Source organism: Phoca vitulina, unplaced genomic scaffold (genome assembly GCF_004348235.1).
Source record: "Phoca vitulina isolate PV1807 unplaced genomic scaffold, GSC_HSeal_1.0 scaffold95, whole genome shotgun sequence".
Classification (NCBI taxonomy): domain Eukaryota; kingdom Metazoa; phylum Chordata; class Mammalia; order Carnivora; family Phocidae; genus Phoca; species Phoca vitulina.
The window spans coordinates 1,118,071-1,144,334 of NW_022589798.1; the positions used below are offsets into that span (position 1 = coordinate 1,118,071).

The 26,264-nt window shown below is 44.3% G+C and overlaps 1 protein-coding gene across 1 annotated transcript in view; it reads left to right on the top strand.

Moving 5' to 3' along the window:
* The window catches only part of MRPS6 (mitochondrial ribosomal protein S6), a 65,963-nt gene extending 43,789 nt beyond the window's left edge, over window positions 1-22,174 (top strand). The window contains exons 2-3 of the mRNA XM_032396987.1: window positions 6,319-6,458; window positions 21,610-22,174. Of these exons, the coding sequence (XP_032252878.1) occupies window positions 6,319-6,458; window positions 21,610-21,799 (330 nt within the window). The 3' untranslated portion in view covers window positions 21,800-22,174. The remainder of the gene's footprint in view (window positions 1-6,318; window positions 6,459-21,609) is intronic.
* Window positions 22,175-26,264: the final 4,090 nt, after the last annotated feature.

The window sequence follows — 26,264 nt, forward strand, 5'->3', positions numbered from 1 at the left end:
AAAGGCTCTCACATTTACATTTTCCCAGGTTTTGGGAGTTTTCTGACTTGGCTCCGCCTTTCATAAATCCTCCGTGCTCCCGGGAATTGCACACCTCTTTGTTAAGTGAGAAAGGCGAGGTGTAGGTAGGTGCTGCGTGCTGTTCGGTGTGCATTCCATGTGCCTTTTATTTCCTGCTGGACTGTGAGGGTGTTGTAGTGAAAACCGAGTGCATGTGAGGGCCACCGGCTTTAAAATCTTAATCATTGCCAGAGAGTCTAATTCACAAGATAATTTTGTTGACAAGCTTCTCTTCTGGGACGAACATATATTTAATTAGATAAAACATTGGTTATTGACCAGTGGTATTTATAGTACTCCCATGACTTTTTAGCTTAAGTAACCTTACTGAAGGGGGATTTTAATTTTGCCGGCAAGCAGAGAGATCCTTCCTTTTATTTTTCCTATCTGTTTGCTCCCATCTTTATTGTAGAAACTTTGTCCATTAGAATCTCTAGAACTGCAGTTTTCAAAATGTAGCCTGGGCTTCCTAGGGCCCCTCTCAGGAAATCGTTACAAAAGCAGTAGTGGGTAAAAGAGCCGGTGCCTTAATATAAATCCAGGCAACAGCACCAAACCTTACTAATTGTCAGTGTGTTCCTCACCACTGTGCAATTGTAGTTTTTTTTAAAAACCCAGTTTCACTTCAGAATATCCTTCAGAATGATGGGTGGTGCCAGAATAGTATTGGAATTTAATCTTGGCAAGGGCTTTAGAATTAGCCAGTCCAGCTTCCCACCCAATGCAAAAGCTTGATTCAGTGGTCATCCTGTATCTTTGCACTTCTGGTGATGGGAGGGAGGCTCGCTGCTTCACATGGCAGCCCGTCTCGTTGATATAGCTGGAATTTTCAGAAATGTGTGGTTTACCTATTGAGGCTCTGTTTCTCTGTAATTTTTATCCTTTGATTCCTGTCTAAACCTCAGGGTCTGATCAAAATATGACATACCTATTTTTTTCAGAGTAGCCCTGCAAATATATGAAGTTTTGGGTTTCCCGAGTCTTCTTTTGCAGGCTGAATACTAGTAGTTTTAGTAATTAATAATAATAAGACCAAAATTGGTTATTTTGTCCAGTGTGAATTTTTTAAAGTATTGTTTAATATAAATATTTTGGCTAGTACTTTATCTTATCAGGAAATAATTAAAAGAGTCTAAGTTTAATATTTATATTTGTATACGTACTTGGACTTGCTATCTGAAATACATGAATGTTTAGTTTCACTTCTATTAGATGAATTCTGGATTCTTTTAAACTACAGTATTAGTATTAACGGCATTTTGGCACTACATGAAATAAATAGAAAAACACTAGTATTGTCATTTTGCTTGCTTCAGTATTGCAGTTACTAAGTGACAGTGAGCTATATTGTATATGGAAAGAGGCTTCAAATTGTAGTTGAGATGGGAGGAGACTTAGGGTTCCTCAAGGAAAAAAGGGAGTAAGCAAGCAAAGGAGGTGGAATTGATACATTAATTTACTTATTTAACCACTGTTTCTAGTGCCTGCCCCCTGATATGTGGGGTGTTTTAGACTTTGGGAGTACAGATGAGTCCATGACAGACAAAAGTCGTTGCTCTCTTGCAACTTACATTCTAGTGATGAAAGAATATTTACAGATTGCCACAAGTGCGGTGTAGAAATAACAGGAATGGCAGAGTACCTGGGGTGGGCGGGGCGCTTGTGGGTGATGAGGAGCACAGAAGAAAAGAGAGGGAGACCACTTGCAAACTCTGTGTGTCCCCAGGATATTTTGAGAATTACAATATAAATGTTGTTTGTGGGAAGCTTGTAGAGGCAGAAAAGTTGTTGGGAACTGCTGACTCTGCACACAAGAATACTGAGGCACAGGTTTAAAAATGGATAAATTTTAACAATTCATCCAGGGTTGTAACTCATTTGTGAATGAGCTGGGACTGGAATCCAGTTTTCCTAGTTCCCATTCACATTCATTCATTGTTTCTTTTCCATAGTTTTTTTCAAGTGAATGTTTTTAGCCCCTCAGTCTGTGCCTTGCCAAAATAGTGTTTCATTGCCATATGGTGGATTGGAGGAAAGTCTTAAGGAGCTGCTTTCAGATGGGATGGGAGAAGCCTATGAGAAGCACACACAACCTTTCTTAGAATAGTTGGAATTAAATGGTTCAGAGACCTTGAGAATGAGCAAGATCATTTACTTCCTATAAACCATATGTTCTTAGAAATTGAACATTGTGCTGGGTTGGATTGAGGAGAACATTTTGTTTTGAAGCCTAAGAATTTTATTTTAATAGAGCTGTAGATTTCACCAGATGAGGAAAGTTGAAGTTGGCACCCTGGGTTGATTAGGAGGTGAGGAGCTTGGTGGTTGGAATGGTGAATCTGTACTCACTTCTGTGAATCCTGTGGTGAGGTGAACAGCCAGGCTGATGTTGTTCACTTAGGTTGGGGCCATGTGTGTCTACCTGATGACCCATCCCAGGGGGCATTCTCTGTCTGCATACCTCAGTGGCCCAGGCTCATGGTTTTTATTTGTGGTGCATTTTAGGGTTAGTGGATTGAGGCCTTGCCAGCATTCCTCAGTCCATTGCAATGTAGAGCAGAGGTTGGCCGGACAGTAAATAACTTAGGCTTTGCAGGACATACAGTTTCTGATAAAATTACAGATCTACCTTTAGCACGAAAGCAGCCACGGGCACTATGTAAATGCATGAGCTAGCTGTGTTCCAATAAAACTTTATTTGCACAAACAGGTATTGAGGCAGATGGCTCACGAGCCCTTGTTTGCTAGACCCCTGCTGTAGAATGGTGAGGTAAGGTAATGGGACAAGTTGAGCTCTCCTAATAAACAAGAAATATTTTTTTTTGGTTGTTGAAGATTTTATTTATCTGAGAGAGAGAGAGAGAGTGCACATAAGCAAAGGGAGGGGCAGAGGGAGAGAGGGAGAAGCAGACCCCCCACTGGGCAGGGAGCTCGACATGGGGCTCTATCCCAGGACCCTGAGATGATGACCTGAGTCGAAGGCAGACACTTAACCAACTGAGCCACCCAGATGCCCTAACAAGAAATATTTTTGCTCCTCCATCTTTCTTTTAAAACTTGGGTTCTGTGAAATTACCATGAAATGAATGTGGCCATTGCCACAGTCTACAATTTGACCTTGACATACTAAAGTCAAACAAAATGTATTGATATTTTCCTAGAGTTACATTCTTGTTAGGTAGCTTTACCCTTTTTTGGGACAGAAGAAAATTTTTTATTTCAGAAGCTCTTCAGAGGGGGTTGTTCCATGTTTCATACTGTAAGCAATTGGAATTTAAACAAGACGAGTTACTGAGATACTCCTTTTTAATCAGGCAAAACTGAAATTAGGGGCGCCTGGGTGGCTCAGTCGTTGGGCGTCTGCCTTCGGCTCAGGTCATGATCCTAGGGTCCTGGGATCAAGCCCCGCATCGGGCTCCCTGCTCCGCGGGGAGCCTGCTTCTCCCTCTCCCACTCCCCCTGCTTGTGTTCCCTCTCTCGCTGTATCTCTCTGTCAAATAAATAAAATCTTTTAAAAAAACAAAACAAAACAAAAAAACCTTTAATTAAAATTTATGATTTGGGTAGCTAATCAGAAGACTGTAATCCATCAAAGTTTGGGTTTTTTAAAAAAACCTTACCCACATCTTTATTTGGAAAAACTATTTGTCTGCCTTATCATAAGTTAATTGGTACAACACCAGGTCAAGAAATGACATTGTTAATGAAATGAAATATTACCCTGCTGTTACTAATGAGGGTTCTGCAGAAATATGGAAGTGTCTGTGAATTAATGAAATGTGAAAAGAATTTAGTCTCCATGTTGATTAGAACTATATAAAAATACGTTTGTATAAAATTGTAAGGAGAAATTGCCATAGACTTTTTACCTGGTTAGTGTTAATGTGAAGTGATTTGGGCCTTTGTTTTTATTGTAGGTAGGAAATGTCTGTTTTCTCATAAAGCTGGTTAAATACATAAGTACAATTTTGAGTAGGAATTTAAAAAATCCCTAGTGAGCTGCAGTGTGAGATGAAAGTAAAAATTTTATTTCTCAACCTTAAACTAATAGTGCATTTTAACAGAATTCGGGTCAGAAAGAAAATTTATAGGAATGGTGGATTTTCTTTGGTTACTGGAGTGCACGCTTAAAATGATTCTCCATTGTTCTTTTCACTTGATCTGAAATGAGCCACCGGAAGGTACCCTTAGGTTCACTGCTGCACTTGGTGCTCTCTGCCTGCATCCCTTCATTTATGTCTTTGAGGAGAACTGTCCCTTTTCCTTGCCGAGGTGTCCTCTGGCATCCTCCGCCTGTCCCCCGATTTTTTCCACTGGTGTTACTTCCCTTGCACCAGGCTCTTCCATTTACTAGCTGCCATGTCCTCTCAGAGTCCTGGCATCTCTCAGAGGCCCCAATTTCCAAATCGGTAAAACTTCTTTGCTCTTTTTTTTTTTTTTTCCCCAGTGAAGATTAAATATATAACAATAAAACACTAGACCAGTAGTGGGCTCACAGCAGTTACACAAAAAATCAGACTTGCCATTGTTGTTATTTAAAACAACATCTTACATTTTGTCCTCTTGACTGGTTCATTCCCCTTTAACTACTAACCTGTTCGCGTTCTCTGCCTCCTAAAACATTCTGCTCAAACTTGTTTGCTCCTCAGGCTCTCGTGCTTTTTCTTTCCCTCCATTGCTGTCATGCCTCTACCACGGAAAGTGGCCGTCTAGCTTCTAGCCCCATCCTGCTGTGTGACCCAAACTGCCCCCATACTGTGGCATTTGCTTTCTTTTCATCCTCTACCCTGTCATTCTGGAGTCTGCGTCTTCCCTGGGTTTCTGTGACAAGGTGGGCCTGATTTTCCTTGTACTGTTTGACTACCTTTTCTGTTTGCTTCTCTGACTTCAAGTTCCCTTGTCAGCCCCCACATGGTTGTGTTCTCTAAGGTTCTGTTGCTCTCTTCTCTCCCCTGCACCCTCCCTCCACCATCGCCCCTATTCCTGGGGCTTCAGACAGCCCTCCTGTGCAGGTGATTCTTAAATGGGTAATTCTAACCCGCCCTGTTACTTTGAGCTTAAGCTTTACATCCTGAGAGGTCAACCTTGAGGAGCTGTGGGCAACTCCAACTCAGCATGTCAAATTCATCTTTTTATTGTTCCCAACCAGCTTCTGCAGATTTCCCTGTAGCTGTTAGTAACAATACCATTTTCCCAGCCTCCATATTTTGGGGCCCCTCCTTTGCCACATCTCTGCCTTGTTCTCGTTCTCCACATTACCTTAGCTGCATCTTCTCAGGTTTACCCTGTAAAGTATCTTTGTTTCCAGAGTTCTTTTGTGTATACATATGTAAAGAGAGAGATCTGGAAAGAAGTTCACCAAAGTGTTTAAAGTCTTTGATCTCTGGGTGGTGGGATTTTATACTGTTTGAATTTTGTTTTCTTAACAGGTATTTAGTATTTATATGCTTGCACCCAGCCTTTTACCTCTCAGCCCTCCTGTGTCCTGATCATCACCCAGTGGAACTCCTCCTCCTCATTTCCTCGGTGCACTCATACTTTCTTGCCTTTGTTCCTTTACTCAGAGCTTGTTTCATCGGTTCTTTGCATCTCCCGTTGTCACTCTTCAGGGCATTCATTTTCCCAACTGAATGTGCCTTCCTTCACAAGCTCTCCGGTCTCTGTGTCACTTCCTTTGTTCTGCCCTCTGGTCTTCTGAGGTGGCTTTTTGTGTTAATCCCTTTATTAGATTGTAAGCTCCAAGAGAGCAGAGATTGGGTCTTACTCATCCTTTTCCCCTTTTGGTTATAATCTCCCTATTTTTCTTTGGGCACAACCCCTTTTCCCACTGGCTGTGGTTCTGGTGGGATGGTCAGTCAAAGTGTCCTGCCAAGAGAATGGGATGCTCTTCCCCTGGAATTTGGATTTTGAGTCATGGGATACAAGGACTGACAATGATTGGCGTGGATTCATCCTGGCCAAGGTGCTCTGAAGAAGCCATTTCTTAGTTCCTGCTTCCCAGATCCCTGCAGCTGCTCTGGTTCCTGAAATCTCCGAGGCCTGGTTCTTCAGATTGTCCTTCGTATCTGTGAGCTATCTCATATCCTTACACTAAATGTCTCTCTCTTTAAATTTTAAGTTAGCTAGACAGTTTCTGTTGCTTTTTTCCCTGCCAATAGAGCTGTTATGATTGGAACTGACCAGAGTTAATCATTCTAGTTCTTATATTGATTCTGATATGTTTTTTTCTTCTCTTTAAAAATGAAAACAAAAAAACAGCCAGAGACTGCTGCTGCCTTGAAACGTACGGTAGAAGCCCTGATGGACAGAGGGGCGATAGTGAGGAGCTTGGAGAATCTGGGTGACCGAACACTGCCTTATAAGATTTCCGCCCACAGTCAGCGGCACAGTAGAGGAGGGTAAGTTTCTTCATGAACCTCGACAAATGTCTTTGACAGGCTGTAAAGAATACTGTTTAGTTCATCTTAGAAATGATTTTAATTTCTCAGTAGATCTCCATTGCGCCAGGTGGTGTGTGGGTACATACTCTAGTGGTGTTGTGATTTAAATGGACTCCAGTAAAGCTGGCCCATAATAAACCATAATCAGAGCACAAAAACAAGTCATGTGAGGAGCAACAGGCGTGTAAGCTTTTGATTGCGGGAAACTCTTTTCTTTCTTTTTTTCAAAGATTTTATTTATTTATTTGAGAGAGAGCATGAGAGCGGGGAGGCCAGAGGGTGAAGCAGACTCCCCACTGAGCGGGGAACCTAATGCAGGACTCGATCCCAGGACTCCAGGATCATGACCTGAGCCGAAGGCAGTCAGTCGCTCAACCAGCTGAGCCACCCAGGTGCCCTGCGGGAAACTTTTCTTGTCAACCTAAGCACAGTTTTCCCTTGACATTTCTTCAGCTTTGCCTTTAAAACACCTCAGTGAGCAATGTGCTGTCCACATACTCCGTGCATCCTTTGTAAATAATGTGGGTTGCAGGTAACAAGCAAAAGGTACTTTGAGTACTGTTGTGTGTAACCAGCACCTGACCCACAATAGAGAAATGGTTTTATGTACTCCAGACAATAATCACAATCCTCTGTTACGACATTTTTTCTCACAAAAGTATATAGCACTTTCCTCAAACATATCGAAGATTTGACTCTGTAGTAATAACTATCCTTGTAGAAATTCTTTGATATCGGTTTGCTTGTTGAGTTGATCTGAAGCTTCTCTGACCCCTGGTGATGTTATTTTTACACTCATGATTTCTGGTTTGGAGGAGAAATCTTCTGATACTGTTGAGTTTCCTAGAAGTAGTGATAGAGAAGATGGAAATGAGTTTTTAGTAGTGGGAAAGTCCAGGCATTGAAGACTCCATTCTCCCTCCGGTACTTGCCAGCAGTGTGGCCTTCAGCCAGTCTTTAGCTTCTCCGATTCCTGCTTCCTTGGATACTGAGCTCAGGTGGCCATCCTCCCACCCACGTTGTCGTGGGGATCAGATGAGATCATCTCTCCGTGTGCTCTCCAGACAGTGCGGAGTGTGGATGGTGCCGCTTCACCCACGAGGAGAGGCCTGCGTGCGGTCACGCCTCACACTGAGGCGTTCTTCCTGCATTTAAGCCTCTGCCGAGGGGCGGCACATGCTGCACATTTCATCTTTTGATTGCTTCACCTTGTTTTGTGCTAGCGTTCAGCTTCTTGAGAACACCTCTGAAGAGAGTGCCCGCGGCGTTGCTAGGCAACAGGAAATGCATAGTGGCGATTCCTCTGCCACAGTCGTAACAGAGAGGGATGGAGATTGTGTGTGTAACATTTTTTTTTTTTAAACTTAACCACAAAGGGGTTTCATTTTAACAGCAAGGCTATGAGTCCTTTTGCCTTTTTGTTTAGAGAGGAGCGTATAAAATTCAGCTAAGGATTATTAGCCAGGTTCTCAGTTGGAAAGCACTGAACAGGGAGGGAAGCCTGTTCCCTCATTCATGTGCTTTCAGGGATGTGCACTAGGAGTGCTTTCTTCTGCCCCCTTTCCAAGTAGAATTTGTTGAGGGCTGGTGTGACCGGCATTCTAGAATTTGCACTTCTCACAACTGCTTGGGTATTGCTGATCCTGCTGTCCGAGGACCACACTTTGAGAACCGCTGTATCAACTCCTTAGTTGTCAGGCCTCTGCGTACAGTGCTGGGGTTGGGTGGTGCTGTTTTTCTTTTGTGGATGGAATAAATTCAGATCCTGGAAGAACTCCCCCGGAACTAAGCCTGAACTGCTGACTTAGCCCCACGTTCCGGATTCCTGACAAGGTGCATGTGCCCCACCGAGGACTCTTGCTGTCACTGTCACTTTGTTCATTTACATTTAATGATTTTATCTCTGGTTCTGTTACTCTCAGACCCCTCAGCAAAGGAGGAGCAACATTTGTAGAGTGTAATGTATGTGTGTATTGTATATAGACACAGAACCTCCCTCCCAGTTGGGGAGGTTCATGGTTTACGCTTGTTTTTCTGGTATTAATCAATGTCTCGTATGTATTTGTTTAAGGTAGTGTTTTCCAAAGTGTGGTCTCTGAAATACTAGTTATACAGTTATGCTCCACCAAAAAATGGTGTGTGTGTGTGTGTGTGTGTGTGAGAGAGAGAGAGAGAGAGAGAGTGCAAGCATTTAGATGTGGGATCCCTTCTAGAGATGCGCAGGATATGTGAGTACAATAATGGTGAGAAGCCCTGCAGTAAGTTGCCTTCATTTATCAACTTTATTTGACTGTTACCTTTTATTTTTCTAACACTCATTAATATTCTTCACAGTGACTTTTGGTAAAAGAGGAGATGAGGGGCTAATGTATTTTGGAGTTACCGGGGTAAAGATTTAAACTTGAGTGGTGTGTCATATGTCTGTAGTGTGGAACTTAAGGATAGTCTGATATTCTCGTGACTTCCACCAGTCCTCCCCTCGGGTCACTACCCCCAGTGATGTTTGTACCAGGCTTTTTGTTCATTTGGTAAGGTCTGTGTGTGCGCTGCACATAGTCACATAGGGTGTTACAAACATGTATTAAGTGGATTATGTGCCAGGATTATGTGCTGGGTGCTGGAAAGGCTCAATTTTTCCAAGTGATTAAGAAGAAATAGTGGACTTGTTTGTTACGAACTTAGCATTTGAAAGTTTTTAACTCTTGGAACATCCCTGGAGGCATGGCATGTATCTATAATTTTGGTGAGGCACTAGTTTGAATCCTGAGGTTGGTATGTGAGAGCTAGTTTTTTTAGCTGGCTAACGAGTGAGCCTAGATGCCCTCCGAGAATCCACATCACATTGTGGTACTGTTGGTATTATGTGTTTGTTTCTCTTACATTTTATGGGAGGAAATGTATATCCTGCTGGTATTCCTAGGTCTCGGGATGGTTCTTGTGATTGTTGCGGCTCCTGGTCACAGGGAGTTTTCAGTTGAATCAGGGACTTGCCTGCACATTGCTAACCTAGGCCCAGCCAGGAGATACAAGGGCGGGGGCCTAGCACAGCAGTGTCAGCTGGCCTGGCTGACAACCAGTCTCTGCTACAGTTGCTTCCCATCTTTTGGGTGATTGTCTCTGTCATTCTCCATCCTCGCCTCCTTCCCCCAAATCCCTGCCGCTGGTACACACCTGCCAGGTAGGCCCAAAAGAAAGATGTGTGGGTAGAAAAGTGCATAGGTAAGAGAGGTACACTGCTGCCTCAGGGTTACCTGGGGAGTCTCCCCGGGGGAGGAGGTAGTACCTGGTCTTTTTTTTTTTTTTTAAGATTTTATTTATTTATCTGACAGAGAGAGAGAGACAGGAGAGAGGGAACACAAGTAGGGGGAGTGGGAGAGGGAGAAGCAGGCTTCCCGCCGAGCAGGGAGCCCGATGCGGGGCTCGATCCCAGGACCCTGGGATCATGACCTGAGCCGAAGGCAGCCGCTTAACCGACTGAGCCACCCAGGCGCCCCTGGTCTTTATTACTGTATCAAGTCTATGACCAAGATATGCCAAAATTTCAAGTACACTTGTTATATTCCAGATATCAGTTAAGTTGTCCCCACGTGATGTGAATTAGACGAGGAAGGAGTTAACCAGATGCCCCCGTTCTCTTTGGGCCATGTTGGGGTGGTTGGGAAGTTTGGGTCTTCTGGACCAGATTTCTAGATGGAGGCTCTGCTTACTCACCACCTGTTGTCTCCAGCAGTGTCTGGAAACGATTGGAGCCTGACTCAGAGTTGGGGAGGCCGTTGGGGGGTAGGTCTTACGAGTTCTGAGATGCATGCTCAGCTCTGCATTTGCTTTGGTCTCCTGGGGGCCCATAGAGTTTTTCTACTTTGTACCTTCAGATGCTCACCTTTATCAACTCTGAGCAAGGGAAGGTTGGTGTAGAAGATTCTTACTGTATTCCTCAGAGTCTAAAAGGTGGTGATGTGACATACGCAGAGGGGAGCAATGGTGGGGTTGCTAAAAAGGGTCAGGCCTTTTCTGAGCCGTGGTGTCAGGCGCCGGCTGCCAGAAGCACTGGTGTCAGACGCCGGGGCAGCACACGCCAGTGTAAGGCTCTCTTTCCACTAGATGGGGCTGGACTGAGACTGAGCAGGTTTTTGGTGGAGGAGAGAGAACTGTAGAACAGACTGTGGTCCATATTTCAGTGTTGGGCTGGCGCTTGTTTGGGAAAGGATGCCCCCGATGGGCTTTGACCGTTCTAACCACGTCTGATTTTACTGCATTGAGATAGGACTTACTCCAGAAGGCGTGTGTAAAGGAACTCTTACGTGGTGAAGAAGGTTTTTCTTGCCTGTTTTGTCCCTTCTTTCTTCGTTCTCATCTGTATTAAAATGTGAATAGGTGCTTATAAGATCTGCTGGCCTACATATAAGATGCCCTTCTATTTACGGGTAAGCAGAATGATAAAAATAACCGGCTCTGTGGTGAATCAGTGGAATTTTACTGACTCGCTCCCCAAATGTGTCTGCAGCTTACTCCAAGAGAGCTGGCACCCTTTCTAGAGGAGATTGATTCTTCTCTGTAGTTTTCCTGTTAGCTAACATTTCCATGTTCTCGTGCTTTCCTGCCAGCATTAAGTCCAGGCCAGCATCCTGACCCCATTCTTGTGTGAAGGTGCTCCACAACTGGGTTTCAAGGCAGAGCTGCTGTGGCCTTGGAGGTTTCTTTTTTAGGGGCAGCATCTTGAGATTTGTAAGGATTCTGCACTAGGTTTAGTGGTTTTAAAAATGTATGAGACACAACAGATATAAAAAGAATAGGGCTTTTCCATGCAGAGGGTTCCTTGGTTTTAAGGTGAAGAATTCACTGTCTCAGTGAAGCCTGAATCCAGCAAGGTTTAACTGAAACAGTCTAGAAACTGGCATTCAGATGGATCTGTTTCCGAGCCTGCGAAAGGCTCGAAGATGCTCCATGGTTTCAAATCCCTCCCATCCCCCACCCACCGGGAGCCACCGAGCGATTCAGTGGAAATTTCCACTTGTCTGCCAGGGGGAAGGGGAGGCTGTGAGTGTGCGACTGTGTCTGAGAGAAACAGAAACAAAGAATATAACTCAAATTCAGGCAAGCGCTTTTACAGTAAACTTGTAAAGAACAGGGTTAAGACAAAAGTGAAATCAGCAACAAATAACGACCTTGAAGTGTAGGAGCACCGCAGGAAGACACACATCTTCCCTCCACGGCCTGGGGGCAGGCGGGGGGTGGTGACAGCTTAGGCAGAAGGCGACTGGGTGAGCCTAGGGGTAGGACTGCAGAGAGGAGGAGCGAAAGGCCAGTGGGAGCTGCTGGTTCCCTCGGCAGGCCAGTGCTGGGGAGGCAGCATGGCTGGTGGCCTTGTTTTCCAGGGCCGGGCTGTCTGTCCTGGGGAAGCCATTCTCGGGGGCTTCTCAGATCCCCGGGGGTTCAGTCACGGTAGTGGAGAGATTTGGAGCGTTGAGTGTCCTAAGTCATCAGCTTGAATACCACATGGGCAGGTTCTACCTGTGAAATAGTTCCCTCTGCCTTTTGAACACTGGACTCTGCAGTGAGAGCTGCATTCGTGTATCGAAGCGCTGTTTGTATTTTCTCTCCTTGCCTGGTATCCGCCATCTCTCTGCTTCCGCCTCGGCAGAGTCGGTGCTGCGTAAATGTTAGGTGCTGTCCGTAGAAGAGAGAGAGGCGTGGGTAAAGCTGGTTTCTGCCTTGTAGATGAAGTGCGATTCTGTAATTAGAACCACACGTGGGTAACCACACCTTTAAATGTAAACACTGCTGGGCTTTGTGTGTAAGGCAGGGGTGACGCTGACATCAGCCCTGGCCACCTGACGTACACGACCACTTCACAGTGCCACTGAGCGGCACAGGGTTGAAGGGGCTGGGAATGTATGATCTAATTAGACTGCAGCTGGCTAAACTGGGTTTTCCAAAATGATTTGTCCATTTACTGATTTAATGGTTGATTAGGGAACGGAAAACTGGAGAACTTTTTTTTTCCTTTTTGAAAAGGCAGCTTTGAAGTATGTCGAGGCACTTGCAATTGTAGTCATAATTCTCAACTATTCCAGCTTAAATTGTGAGGAAGGAGATAAGAAAGAGTCCACATGTGTTGTGACTTTGGTCTTGTTTTTGGTTCTGCCTACCTTGGTTAGGGTAGAAGTGAAGACTGATATTTAATTGTGGTTATTGAATCCTCTCGATCCTTCCCTCTTAGGGCCAGACTGACGGTGGGGCAGAAGGCTCTCGGATTCCTCTGGAGACACTGAGACATTCCTCTTTTGCCCCCTTCCCTTGAACAGCTGCTCATCTGGATTTCAGAATGGCTTCTCCGTGGCAGCCTTCAGGATGTAAGGAGTTGAGATCAGGGGAGTTCGAGGTCATTTTTTTCAACCTGACTCCCATTTGTGTAGATCTGTTATGGACCTGTGTGGTCACAGGAAAGGGATCCTTACAGGCATCAGGAGCTGCCCAACCCACTACTCGAAGTAGGCTGTTCGTAGCCCTCACTTTCTTCAGGTGCGAAAATGGAAAGGCAGGGCTGGCTGCACTCTGCACGCTGTCATGTCAGTGTCATTCCTCGGGTCATCCTTCTGTAGTTAGAAAAGCCCAGCAGCTGGGAGTCGGATGTCCATTACTGTCATCTCCACAGTCTCCTGCAGGACCGGGGGACTTGTCTAAATAGTGGGAGCCTGGGTTTCTGCCAGCACAGTAGCCCTGTGACCACTCTCTCCATCTGGACTAAATGTTCTGGGAGGTCGAGGCCATATGTACCTCCTTTTTAGCCTCTTTGAGGTCTGCCCATAATAGATGTTCACTGACCAGTTAAGTTTGTCCACTTACCTGAAAAAAAAAAAAAAGTATATATATATATATATTGGCAGCAGCCAGGAATTGGTCATGGTCTTTTCTGTACGGGAAAGCCATAATGGACTATTGACCTGTGTGCTTGGGCCACTAAGGTGGGCGGAGATTGAGTTTGTCCTCGATTTCTGCTTGGTTCCCTCATGGTGGGGAGAGACCACTTAATGCCCTAGGAGGGAAGTGGGAGGGTAAGAGCTTCAGCTGGCAACCAGGAGTGGTGAATACAGTAAGATCTACCCATCTCTGAAGCTACTTGCCCTCTTCTCTATTTTGGCAGTGTTTCATTTTGTGGAAATTTCCATGGTATAACAAGGAGCATGGGAGTAGAAGCAGTCTTTGCCCACACGAGCCCTAGGCACAGATCAGCAGGGTGATAAGCATGAAATGACTATCACAGCTGTAGTTGTGGGCACAAACCTGTTTGCATTTTGGCCATGCTCTTGTTTAGGTTTGGTTGCTAAAGGGAGTGTCATGAATGGTGGAGGGAAGGCACACTGGGTAAAAGGTAAAGGCTAGAAGCGTTTTTATAGTAACAGGGATCTCCCAGAAGCCAAGTTACAGCCTAATCTTAGGACGTCCAGGCCTTTTTCTAGGTAGGACTTCTTCTTATCCTTGAGAAACCTCTAGAATGCTGGCTGCAGATACCAAGAGATGTGGTTGACAGAGTGGGGAACTGTGGGGTCTGGAGTCTGGAACTTGCCTTTTACTCTGTGACCTGGAGCAGTTCCCCAGTACCCTCATAAGCAACACGAAGGGCTTGGACTGCACTGTCTTCACGGCCCTCTCCACCACTTATATTCTGTGATTCTGTAACCCATTGGTCCCAAAGCTATGTGTGGCTTCTATCCTGGAGTCAAAAGACCTGCTTTGTTAGAATCCTGGCTGTGGTCACTTAGTAGCTGAGTGACCTTGAGCTAATGACTTAATGGTTATAAAACTCAAAGGAGGCAATGTGTAGGAGGAGCACTTTAAAAACTCCTAGAGCAGTAGTGTTGCTAGGAGAGGGCTCCTGGACCAAAACAACACACAGCACCATTTCTCTTCTTCCACTTTCTGAATTGCCACATGGAGTGGAGCGTCCACTTCCTGTTCAGCTTCTTCCTCAGAAGCTGTTTAAAAGATGTGAAAGCACTTTGAAAACTAGAAAGTTCTATCTATATAAGACACTTTCCTCTTCAGTCCTGAAATAAGAGGTTTCTGCTAGTATCTGGCATCTAGCTTCCATCCTTGGGTATTCTTTTTACCCTTATCACAAAATGGTACCCAAAAACTTTGGGTGTCTTTCTTCAGATGATTTGGTGAGTGCCAGTGTGTGGACAGTGTTGTTTAGGAAGATTGCATGTGAGTTGATTTGTGGGCAGTTGGCAACTGAACACCCACTTTCTCTTAAAAACATGTTTAGACACCGAGGCTAGCCCACAAAAATGCCTCTGGTACAGTTGAATGGAAAACGGAACAATGGTTGCCGAACCCCAGATAGGCTATTGAATAACTTGAGTACTTGACTGCTAGGGCAGGCTTAACTGGAGAGCAGGAGACCCCTGTGGACTTTCTGGAGGGAGGGGCGTACTTGGAATACTTCCAGGACTGGCAGTGGTGATTGCCTGGGTTATCGAGTGCCCAGAGCATGTCAGGCCCATGCTAAGCACGTTCCTGCATGTTACCCTATGGGTAATACATGGCATTTCACCAGCACACTGCCTCAGGCTTTAAGTGTAATAAAAGAGGAAGACTATTTTAGGGAAACTAGACAAAAGAGCAAGCGAAGAGGAAGGAGCTATAGAATCAAGTATGGTGGGAATGTTGGTAAACAGAGGGTGGAGGTCATAACTTGTCAGTGGTAGTTTGGAAGGACACTTTGATGAATACGGAATGAAAGAACAAATGAATAGAATGGGAAGAAAGTGATGCTGGGGCTATGCTGGGTGAGACAGTTCCTGCCCTGGCCACCAGGCGGCCATAGTTATTGCGGGCTGGGGGAGTTAGATAAAGGGCTGGGGATTGGCAGAGAGAAGGTAATTTAAGATTGATCACACTGACTTTTTCGGCTCTATTGTAGAGCCTTACTCAGGGTAAGTAATCAATAATTAAATTTGAACAAATGAGCAGTTTTTAAGTTGGGTGATTGCAAACCTAGTCCCTTTTATATGAAGTAGAAATAAACAAATGGAATTGTGCCTTGGAAAATTCGGCCATTTGGTGTGTAATGTTCAGAGGAAGCCCAAATGGTAATCTCATCAGTGAGCAAATGTACAAGTTACTTCCTCAAGAAGTTGGCCTGATGATGGGAGTTTACACCTTTTTTTAAAAAAGATTTTATATATTAGAGAGAGAGAGAGAAAGGAGCAGGGGGAGGGGCAGAGGGAGAAGCAGACTCCCCGAAGAGCAGGGAACCCGACGTGGGGCTCGATTCCGGGATCCTGGGACCATGACCTGAGCCGAAGGCAGATGCTTAACCAACTGAGACATCCAGGCGCCCCTACACCATTTTTTTAAAAAGATTAATTTATTTATTTTAGAGAAAGTGCGAATGGGGAAGGGGCAGAAGGATGAGGGAGAGAGAGAATCCTCAAGTAGACTCCTCTGCTGAGTGCGGAGCCTGACACGGAGCTCGATCCCATGACCCTGAGATCATGACCTGAGCCAAAATCAGAGTTGGACACTTAACTGACCGAGCCACCAGGCGCCCCAGCTGGCACCATTTTTATTTTATTTCTTGGGAAGCTCTGGGAGTCTTCATTATCTGTAATTGCTCCCCCATCACCATCACCCATATCAAATCATTCACCAAGTCCTGCCCATTCAAATGCTCTTTATGCACCATTATTAAATCAACAGCTTTATAGAGATACAGTTAACAACACAATAAACTGCACATGAAGCATACACTTTAATAAGGTTTGACACATGGATATATACCTGTGAAATCACTACAATCAAGATAATAAATAAATTGGTCACCCCACAATTTCCCTTCTGTGTCCTGTGATCATTCCCTCCACTTGTTCCCATCTTTAATAACCAGTGGTCTGCTTTCTTTCCCTGTAGATTAGTCTGTATTTTGTAGAATCTTAAATAAAATCAGACAGCATCTGCCCTTTTTTATACTAGTTTCTTTCAGTCAGCAAATGTATTATAAGATTCATATATGTCAGTAGCTTATTCCTTTTTATGGCTGAGTAGTATGCTGTTGTATGGCCATACCACAGTTTATCAGTTTTGTGTCGTTTGCAGTTTCGGATTGTAAGTGGAGCCGCTGTGAACATTCATAAACAAGTTGTTGTGAGGACTAATGCTTTAATTTTCTTGGATAAATACCTAGGAGTGGAATGGTTTGATCATAATGGCAAGTGTATGTTTAACTTTTAAGAAAATGCCAAAACAGTTGTATCATTTTGCATTTCCACTAGCAGTGTATGAGAATGCCAGTTCCTTGTGTCCTCACTAACACTTGGAATGCTCAGTCTTTTTAATTTTAGCCATTCTAGTAGGTATCTCCCTGTGGTTTTAATTTGCATTTCTCTAATGACTAATGGTATTAAGCATCTTTCTCAGGTGCTTCTTTGCCATAATATATCTTTGGTGAAATCCCTATTCAAATTTTATGCCCATTTTTTAAAAATTGGGTTGTTTTTTTTTTTAAATAAATTTTGAGAGTTTTATATATTCTAGAAACAAGTCCTTTATTGGACATGTGATTTGCAAATCCCAGTCTGTGGCTTGTCTTTTTATTATCTTAACAGTATCTTTCAGAGAACAGTGTTTAATTTTGATGAAGTCTAGTTTATCAAATTTTTGATTATGGATTTTGCTTTTAGTGCTGTCTAAAGTTTCTTTGCTTAACCCAAGGTCACAAAAGTTTTCTCCTGTGTTTTTTTCTAGTTTTCGAGCTTTATGTTTTATTATTTAGATCTGTGTTCTGTTTTGAGTTAATTTTTGTATATGTATGGATCACAGTTCATTTTTTGCATACAAATATGGAATTGTTCAGCACCATTTGTTGAAAAGACTGTCCTTTCTCTTTTGAATTGCCTTTGCACCTTTGTCAAAAATCAGTTGTGCATATATGTATGGATCTATTTCTGGACTCTATTGTATTGATCTGTTTGTGTATCTTTATACAAATACCATACTGCCTTGATTACCGTAACTTTGTAATGAGTCTTGAAATCAGGTAGTATTAATCCTTCAACTTCATTCTTGATATCAAAGTTGTTTTGGCTGTTGTAGGTCCTTTGAATTTTCCTGTGTAGCTTAGAATCAGTTCATCAATTTCTAACAAAAATGTCTTTTAGGATTTTGATTAGGATCCTTAGGAATTTATAGATCAATTTTGGAGAATTGACATCTAAATAAATTTGAATCTTCCTACCCATGAACAAGTTATATCTCCATTTATGCCGGTTTTCTTTAATTTCTTTTAGTAATGTTTTAGGGTTTTTAGTGTACAGGTCTTGCACACCTTTTGTCAGATTTATCCTTAAGTATTTCATACTTAATTTCAACGTGTGATTATTCATTGCTAGTATATAGAAATACAGTTGATTTTTGTAGACTGCAACCTTGCTAAACTCACATATTATTTCTAGTATCTTTTTTGTAAATTTCTTAGATTCTTCTATATATACAATCATTTCATCTGTAGATATAGACAGTTTTACTACTTCCTTATCAATCTGGATGCCTTTTCTTTTTTTCTTGCCTTAGTGCGCTGGCAAGAACCTCCAGTAAAATGTTGAATAGAAATGGTGAGAACAGACACCCTTGTTTATTCTTAGTCTCAGGGAAAAGCATTAAGACTTTGACCAGCTGGTATGATGTTAGTTACAGGTTTTGCAAAGATATCCTTTGTACGGTTGAAGAAGTTCCCTTGTAGCTGTACGTTGCTGAGAGTTTATCAGGAATTGGATACGGAATTTTGTTAAATGCTTTTTTTTTTTTCTGTTGGAATGATCATATGGTTTTTCTTTTCTTTTCTTTTCATTATGTTCAGTTAGCCAATATATAGTACATCATTAGTTTTTGATGTAGTGTTCAACGATTCATTAGTTGTGTATAACACCCAGTGCTCATCACAACATGTCCCCTCCTTAATACCCATATTATGGTTTTTCTTTTTAGTTTGGTAATATGGTGATTTACATTGATTGATTTCAAATGTTAAACCAGTCTTGCTTTCTTTGATAAACTCTACTTGACCATGATGTATTATTCTTTGCATATATTTTAGTAGTCAATTTGCTAAAACTTTTAGAATTTTTTTTTTCATTTATGTTTGTGAGAGATATTGATCAGTTTTTTCTTTTCTTGTAATGTCTTTGTCTGATTTTGGCATCAGGGTAATGCTGGCCTCATAGAACAAATTGGGAAGTGTCCTATTTTCAGTACCAGCTTGTGTCAAAATTGGTGTTTTTCCTCAAACGTTTGGTAGAATTCACTGGTAAAGCCATTTGGGCCTTTGGTTTTCTTTTGAAAAGGTTTTTAATTACACATTTGATTTCTTTAATAGGTATAGGGTTAGCTATTTTTTGGAGGAAGTTTTGGTAGTTTATATTTTCCAAGGAATTTCATCTAAGTTGTCAAATTTATTGTAAAATTTGTTTATAATAGTCTTTTTCCATCCTTTTATTATCTGTAATATTTGTAGCCATTTCACCTCTCTCATTCCTGAATTTGTCTCTTACCCTTTTCTACTGATAAGTCTGACTAGAGGTGGATCAATTTTATTGGTCTCAGTGAACTAGTATTTGGTTTCATTGATGGTCTCTATTATTTTTCTGTTTTCTGCCTCAGAGATTTCTGCTCTGATCTTTATTCTTCCCCCGTCTTACTTTGTGTTTATAATTTGTTCTTTTTTTTTTTTTTTTTTTAAGATTTTATTTATTTATTTGACGAGAGAGACAGCGAGAGAGGGAACACGAACAGGGGGAGTGGGAGAGGGAGAAGCAGGCTTCCTGCCGAGTAGGGAGCCCGATGTGGGGCTCCATCCCAGGACCCTGGGATCATGACCTGAGCCAAAGGCAGATGATCGAGCCACCTAGGCACCCTGTTCTTCTTTTTTCTAGGTTCTTAAGGTGGAAGTTTTGAGGCTTTTCCACTTCTCTTACATAGGTGTTTAGTGCTATAAATTTCCTGCTTTAGTGGCATTCCCCAAACTTTGATTTGTTGTTTTCATTTTCATTCAGTTCACATTCCGTTTTGATTTGTTCTTTGACCCATAGGCTATTTAGATGTATGTTAGTTTCCACGTATTTGGGGATTTCCCCAAGTGTCTTCTGTGAGATTCGAATCCCTTTAGATTTATTGAGTATCATTTTATGGCCCAGAATATGGTTGACTTTGGTAAATGTTCTGTTTGCAACTGTGAACAATGTGTATCCTGCTTTTTGTTTGGAGGGTTCTATAAATGTCAGATCCAGTTGGTTGATGGTGGTGCTCACTTTTTCTATATCCTTGCTGATTTTCTGTATACTGATTTTTATCAGTTACTGAGAGGAATATTAAAAGTCTCCAGCCATAATTGTGGATTTGTTTATTTCTCTTTTCAGTTCTGTTTGTTTTTACTTCCTGTATGATGCAGTTCTGTTGTCAGGTACGTGCACATTTAGGATTGTTGTGTCTTCTTGGTGAACTGATCGTTATATATTATCTTTTTTTATCCCTGGTAATTTCCTTTGATCTGCAATCTACTTTGATATTACTGTAGCCACTTGAGCTTTCTTTTGATTAGTGTTTTTGCATGGTGTATGTTTTTCTGTCCTTTCACTTTTAATTTTTGTTTACTTGAATAACTTCCCCACGAGGCTCAGCTAAGGGTGAATGTTCACCTGGGAAGTTGTTTTATATGTTTTGAACTCTCTTTGTATGGAATTATACAAAATGTCATCCCTTTTCTCTAACTCCCGTGTCGAATCTGTCCATTTTCAGTTTGGTCTCTTCTGCTTTCTGTGAGAATTTCACGTCTCATGCTAACACTCTTGCAGCCAGGTATTTACCGTGGGCCTGGTGTATGTTAGCCTCTGTTCAGGGTGCTGGGGGTAGAGCAACAGAGTCCTGCTGAGGGCGGTTATGTAGTAGTGCGTGAGGTAGATGATAAGCAAATACGTACTCTGTCTGTGGTGATGAGCGCTCTGGGGAGCAATGAAGCACTGAGTAAGGCCGATGGAGTAACGAGGTTGGGTGGACAGGCAAGGAGGATGTTGCTTTAGTGTTGCTGTAGGAGATGTGATCAAAGAGGACCTCTGACAACGTGATGTTTGGGCGCAGACAGGATGGAAGTGAGGGGTGAGCTCTGTGGAACTCAGGCGAAGAACATTCTGGCAGAAGGAACAGTGAGCGCAAAGACCTAGGATGGGAATATGCGTGGGGAGGAGAGTATGGCTAGAACAAAGTAAGCGATGTCAGAGGTCATCTCAGCCAGCTGGAACATTGCAGAATTCTGAATTACTGCACTGAAAACTGGCCTTTCACAGCACTGTGGTTCAAACCCAACAGTACAAGGGAGGCTTACGCTTTTAGAATTGAGAGGGGGGCGCGGGCAGGGAGGAGGGCTGCTTCTTCCTTTGTAACGTCATCCGGCTGAGCTGATGAAGTTGTTGATGTGGTAAGAAGAGTGGGCTGGCTGCGGTGCCCTTCTGGAGTAGTCTGCTGTGGGTGGAGGAATGTTCAGTTCTTTCCCATACCCCAGATTCCCATGATTTTCCTTCTGTTGTCAGTTCTCGAACATGCAGGATAGTCTTAGACAAGTCCCAGGCCTTTCAGAATCTTTTCCGTTGTTTGTGAAGTGTGGCCGTTTGTATGTACTCTGCCTCTCGGGTGCATTAAGTTACTTGTAAAATCCTTTAGAAAATTAGAAGACTTACCCAATAGATGTTTTCTCAAAAAATGGTTTGAGAAATTCAGCCTTGTTGAATAGTACATTCTGTTCCTTAGACCCATAATCTTACTGTACTTTATATACTTCGCACTGTATGTAATGTCACAATGCTTTTTGCTACCACGAAGTTTGTTAGGATTCAGATTTTCACAAGAGTGTAAGGGGACCGGCCACAGGGAAGGGGGAGGTTGGGCAAACACTTCTGTTTAGCTGGTCAGTTGGTAGTTCCTATGTTGACAAAGTGTGTGTGTGTTTTTTTGTGTAGCCGATCTTATCTGGAGAGGAGTAAAGTGAAAACATTGACCAAAATAGCGGAAGTGTTGTATTTCAGAATGCAGGAATTCACAAATTTTTATTTTATTGCAGGTATTTCTTGGTGGATTTTTATGCACCAGCCACCGCTGTTGAGAGCATAATGGAACATTTGTCTCGAGACATTGATGTGATTAGACCGAATGTTGTAAAACACCCTCTGACCCAGGAAGTAAAAGAGTGTGAGGGGATTGTCCCTGTCCCACTCGAAGAAAAACTATATTCCACGAAGAAGAGGAAGTGAGAAGATTTACCCAGTTGTAGCTTTGTATTTAATTCTCTCACTTTTGAGTACCATGGATTAAAAATTTACAAACTTCACCCTTATAAGAGTGTTATTATAGGTGCCATTTAATTTTTCTAAGGAGTTTCCAGCTCTTGAACTCCCTTGCTGTGAGACGTTGGGGACTGGCTTGCTTAGAGCCACTTTGTAATCTGACGTGCCAGCACATCATTCTTGATTTCCTTTCATTAATGTAATTTCTTTATCGATGAGGACTTTGCCCTACAACAACACTAACACCATTTTGCAGAGCAAAGCTTATAAAAACTGCCTCGGATTGCAAGCTAGTCATTCAGACTGTATAACCGTGCAAAATAAAAATTTAAGACCACTGCATTATATGAGTAACTTTTGACCAGAATGGTAAATGTAATTTCAAAAAAAAAAAAAAACTCGGGAGGTGTTTTGTCTCTTCACCTACCCCAGCAGCACGAACGGCCCGAGGCCCTGCAGCTTGCGGCCGCCCAGAACGCTAGCCGTGGGTGCCCAGGCCGAGTGCCGAGACGGGGGAGAAGCCGGGGGGGACGGGGCAGGGACGCATCTCTCCCTCAACTACTGGGCCTTCTGTAAGAGCAGTAACTGTTTCTTGTATCTCACAGTAAACCTGTCAGTGGGTGGGGGGTGTTCTGGGTAGAGGGACATGTGGTGTTTATTTGAAATTCAAATGTACCTGGGTGTTCTGGATTTTATGTGGTAACCTTGGTATAATACCTAGCCAGAGACAGGGTCGGCTCTGCTCCCCAAAGCTTCAGGGAAGGGAAGCCAGCATCCTCCGGCATCCTGACTTTTCAACTGCATCGCACTGAGGCGAGTTCGAAGAGCATCGGGAGTTAATAGGAGAGAACACAGCCGGCGTGCTCCAGTTTGCCTCAAACTCATATTCCCTCGGCCTGCCAGAGAAGTGATCTAGAAACTGACCGAAATTTCGTTCCTGGTCAGTTCCAGATCATCTGTGAGCCTTGATGTACACTGCACTCTTAGAATCAGTAAGTGCTGCCAGCCTTTAAAAAAAGAAAAGTCCATGTGTGGCCTCTGCCCTGGGCTGAGGACCCAGCGTCTCTGGCAGCTGGATGGCTTCTGAGGCTCGTAAGGAGGAGACTTTCTCCTGGAACAGTCACTGCATCTCCTCTTCAGTCTCCTCAGAGCTGCTGAATCGGAAGAAATTGACAGGGATCCACCTTCCCGAAGGGGTGCTCTGCACGGGGTTTCCAGCAGCGGCCCAGAGACAGAGCTGCTATGCGCACATGGTTGGGGCAGGTACCAGCTACTAAGTAGAACCTCTGGTTGCGTTAATTTATACAGTCAGATCACGTTAAAGCAGGAAGGGGCTCTGCCTCTTATAAATGGTGACGAGCCTGAGACACAGATGTGCAGGACAGGTGCCCCAGGAACCAGCAGGAGCCCGGCTTCTAACCAACCCAGGGCTTCCTCCCTCTGTCATGCTGCCCATCTCTGAATTCTTGTTTGTTTTTAATTGACGTATAACTGACCTACGTAGTGTTTGGATACTTTTATACATTACAAATGTACAAAATGATCACTCTGATGGGTCTAGTTACTCACTGGTCACCATCCACGGTTATTACAGTGTTAGTGACTATATTCCATCTCTGCTGTACATTACATCCCAGTGACCGATTGACTTCATGACTGGAAGGTTGTACTTCTTAATCCCCTTCAACTGCCCGTCCCACGCCCATCCTCCTCCTCTCCGACAACCACCAGTTTGGTCTCTGTGTTGATGAGTCTGTTTCTGTTTTGTTTTTAGATTCCACATAGACGTGAAATCGCACAGTAACTATCTTTGTCTGAGTTACTTCACTTAGCCCAGTACCTTCTAGGTCCATCCATGTCGTTGCAGATGGCAGGATTTCATTCTTTTTCTTTTTTTTTTTTTAAAGATTTTATTTGACAGAGAGAGACACAGCGAGAGAGGGAACACAAGCAGGGGGAGTGGGAGAGGGAGAAGCAGGCTTCCTGCCGAGCAGGGAGCCTGATGCGGGGCTCGATCCCAGGACCCTGGGATCATGACCTGAGCCGAAGGCAGACGCTTAATGACTGAGCCACCCAGGCGCCCCTTATTCCTTTCTTAAGAGCCCAGAGAGCACCGAGCTTCAACTTCCTCCAGAGGCAAAATACTATAAAAGTCTCTTTGAAGAGCAGTCGTTCAGTAAGAGGGTCATTAAAAACTGTAGGCTGGAAATAAAAGGGATAAAGTGGAGGTTATCTGGGAAAATATGCTACTTCCTGCTTCATTAGGAATTTCCTGAAAGCGCAGGCTTGCGGCCAGGGCCTGGGAGAGCTCAGACTTCTCCCGGACAGTCGCGTGCACTTGCACTCAGGCGCTGCCCGAAGTAGGTTTTTCCCTTAAGTTTGCGGATGTGCAGTCTGCGTGCTGCGTACGTTTCCTCGGGGACCTCGTTTAGTCCTTCCAGCAGCCTTGTGAGGAAGCATTGTGTCATCCCTGGTGTTCGGATGAGGAAACAGACTCAGAGCGATTTGACCTTGACCCCACAACTACCAAATAACAGCTGGGATCTTGAACTGGGGACCCGGACGCCACGTGGTCTTTTCCCTTCAGTAAGCGTGAGCTTGTCCTTGTCCTCTCAGGTTAAACAAGGCCCCTGGATGTCTGGGGTGAATTCTTACCGCTCAGCTAGTAGCAGTTGTCCTCATGGCATGAGTGTGGTGCTGGCACGTTCTTTTCCTGCACTTGCTGGTCCCTGGGAAGTCGACGGCCGTTCTTGAGCCTTCGAGGTCGTGCTAGTGTTCAGAATCCTGTGGCACAGTTTCGACAGTGCTAGGAAGTTGGCTGGCTAAGTAGGGCAGCCACGCAGTGTGCCACTTGCCCTCCTCCGAAGCTCCAAAATGAAGCCACGGTCTCTTCCCTCTGAGCTGCTGCTGCCTAGCTGGACCCTCAGCCACTTCGGGGCCCCTGCCCCCCCTCACAGAATACCTGGTGTTGGAGCAGGGCATGTGTGGGGGTCATTTCCAGACTGGTATTTGCTGTCAGAGCCGAGAGTGTCGGCTCCTGCCCCGGCTGGTGGTGGCCTGAGGCGCTGTTTGGTGGTCTGCTCCCGCAGTGGGTGTCTCGGAGCAAGGTGCGGGAAGCAGAGCAGTCAACAAAGGCAGCCCCCGTCTCGTGGGCTAGTAGGGGAGAAGGCGGGAAAGCGTGTGGTGCCCAGGGAGGGGAGTCCTGCAGAGGAGGTGCGGGTGAGCTGAAGCCTGGAGGGTGCGCCCGCCCTGCGCACGGAGCCGCCCTGACACCCTGAGCTGCAGAGCAGAGAGTGCAGGAGCCGAGAGGGCCCTGGCAAAGAATCCAGTGCGAACTGGGAGACAAGACCCGCCAGGGATAAAGTTGGAGGGTCGGAGTCTGTGAAGCGCACCGAGCCGCAGAAGCACGGGAGGCCAGGTCCCAGGGCGAAGCAAGGATTCCAGAGCGTTCCCTTTGGGCTCCCTTCCTCGAAAAGACGCATCTTCCTTGGGTTTGTTACCTTGACTACTTGTGGCTCACTTTGGACAGGAGCGAGCTTCTGGAAGTACTTTGTTTCTCATATGGGGTGGGCTCAGGAGGGAGGTGGAGAGTGAGATGGAGGTTGTAGGCCCAAGAAGCCAGTCTCAGGTGTGTTTCGGAAGCCGCTTCCGGAGACGTTGACAAGTCATGGAAGCATTCAGCAGGTGTCTGAATCAGGAGATGACTAAGTCCCGTACCATGGAATGTCAGTAAGGTAGGACTGTGAGGCCCAGGCGATCCTCTTAGGTTTTTGCTGGAAGACCACATTTGTGTTGATTGAGGTGAAATATTTGATTGAAAGATTAGGAGGATTGAAAGTATGAGCTGGGCTTCCCTACTTCTAGTTGAGTCCAGAAGAGTCATTGTCTACCCCAACACAGCTGGGGGATACTTTCAGCAAGAGCTGAACGGTATTTCTTTGCTTTCCTTACAACTCCGTGAGTAGTATACCCATTCTGCAGATGGGGCTACCCAAGGCTTAGAGAAAATAAGTGACTTGTCCAAGGCTGCAACGGGAGGAGTTGGGTTGGCGATTTGAAAGCCCGCTTTTGGCTCACAGCATCCTTCCACAGGTCGGTGCCTACCATCCCTGCAGAGTAGGCCATGCTCCGAGGGGCTGCTTCCAAGCAACGTCCTGCCCTGGGCCGCCTTCCTACCCCACACCTGGGCCAAAGGATCCAGGCTTTATCATTATAAGAAGGGAGAGCACAGATCTGGGACTTGGAAGTGTTTTTAATCTCAGGTCTTCAAAGAGAAGTCATGAGAACGACAGAATAAAAATGTTCGTGTACTCTGGAGACCAGGCCTCCTTTCTGCACATTTTTTCCTCTGCCCTGTAATTTCCCACAGAGCTTTTTTTTTTTGTCCATACTCCAGGGGTATGTTTATAAAGTGCACACATGGCAGGTGAGG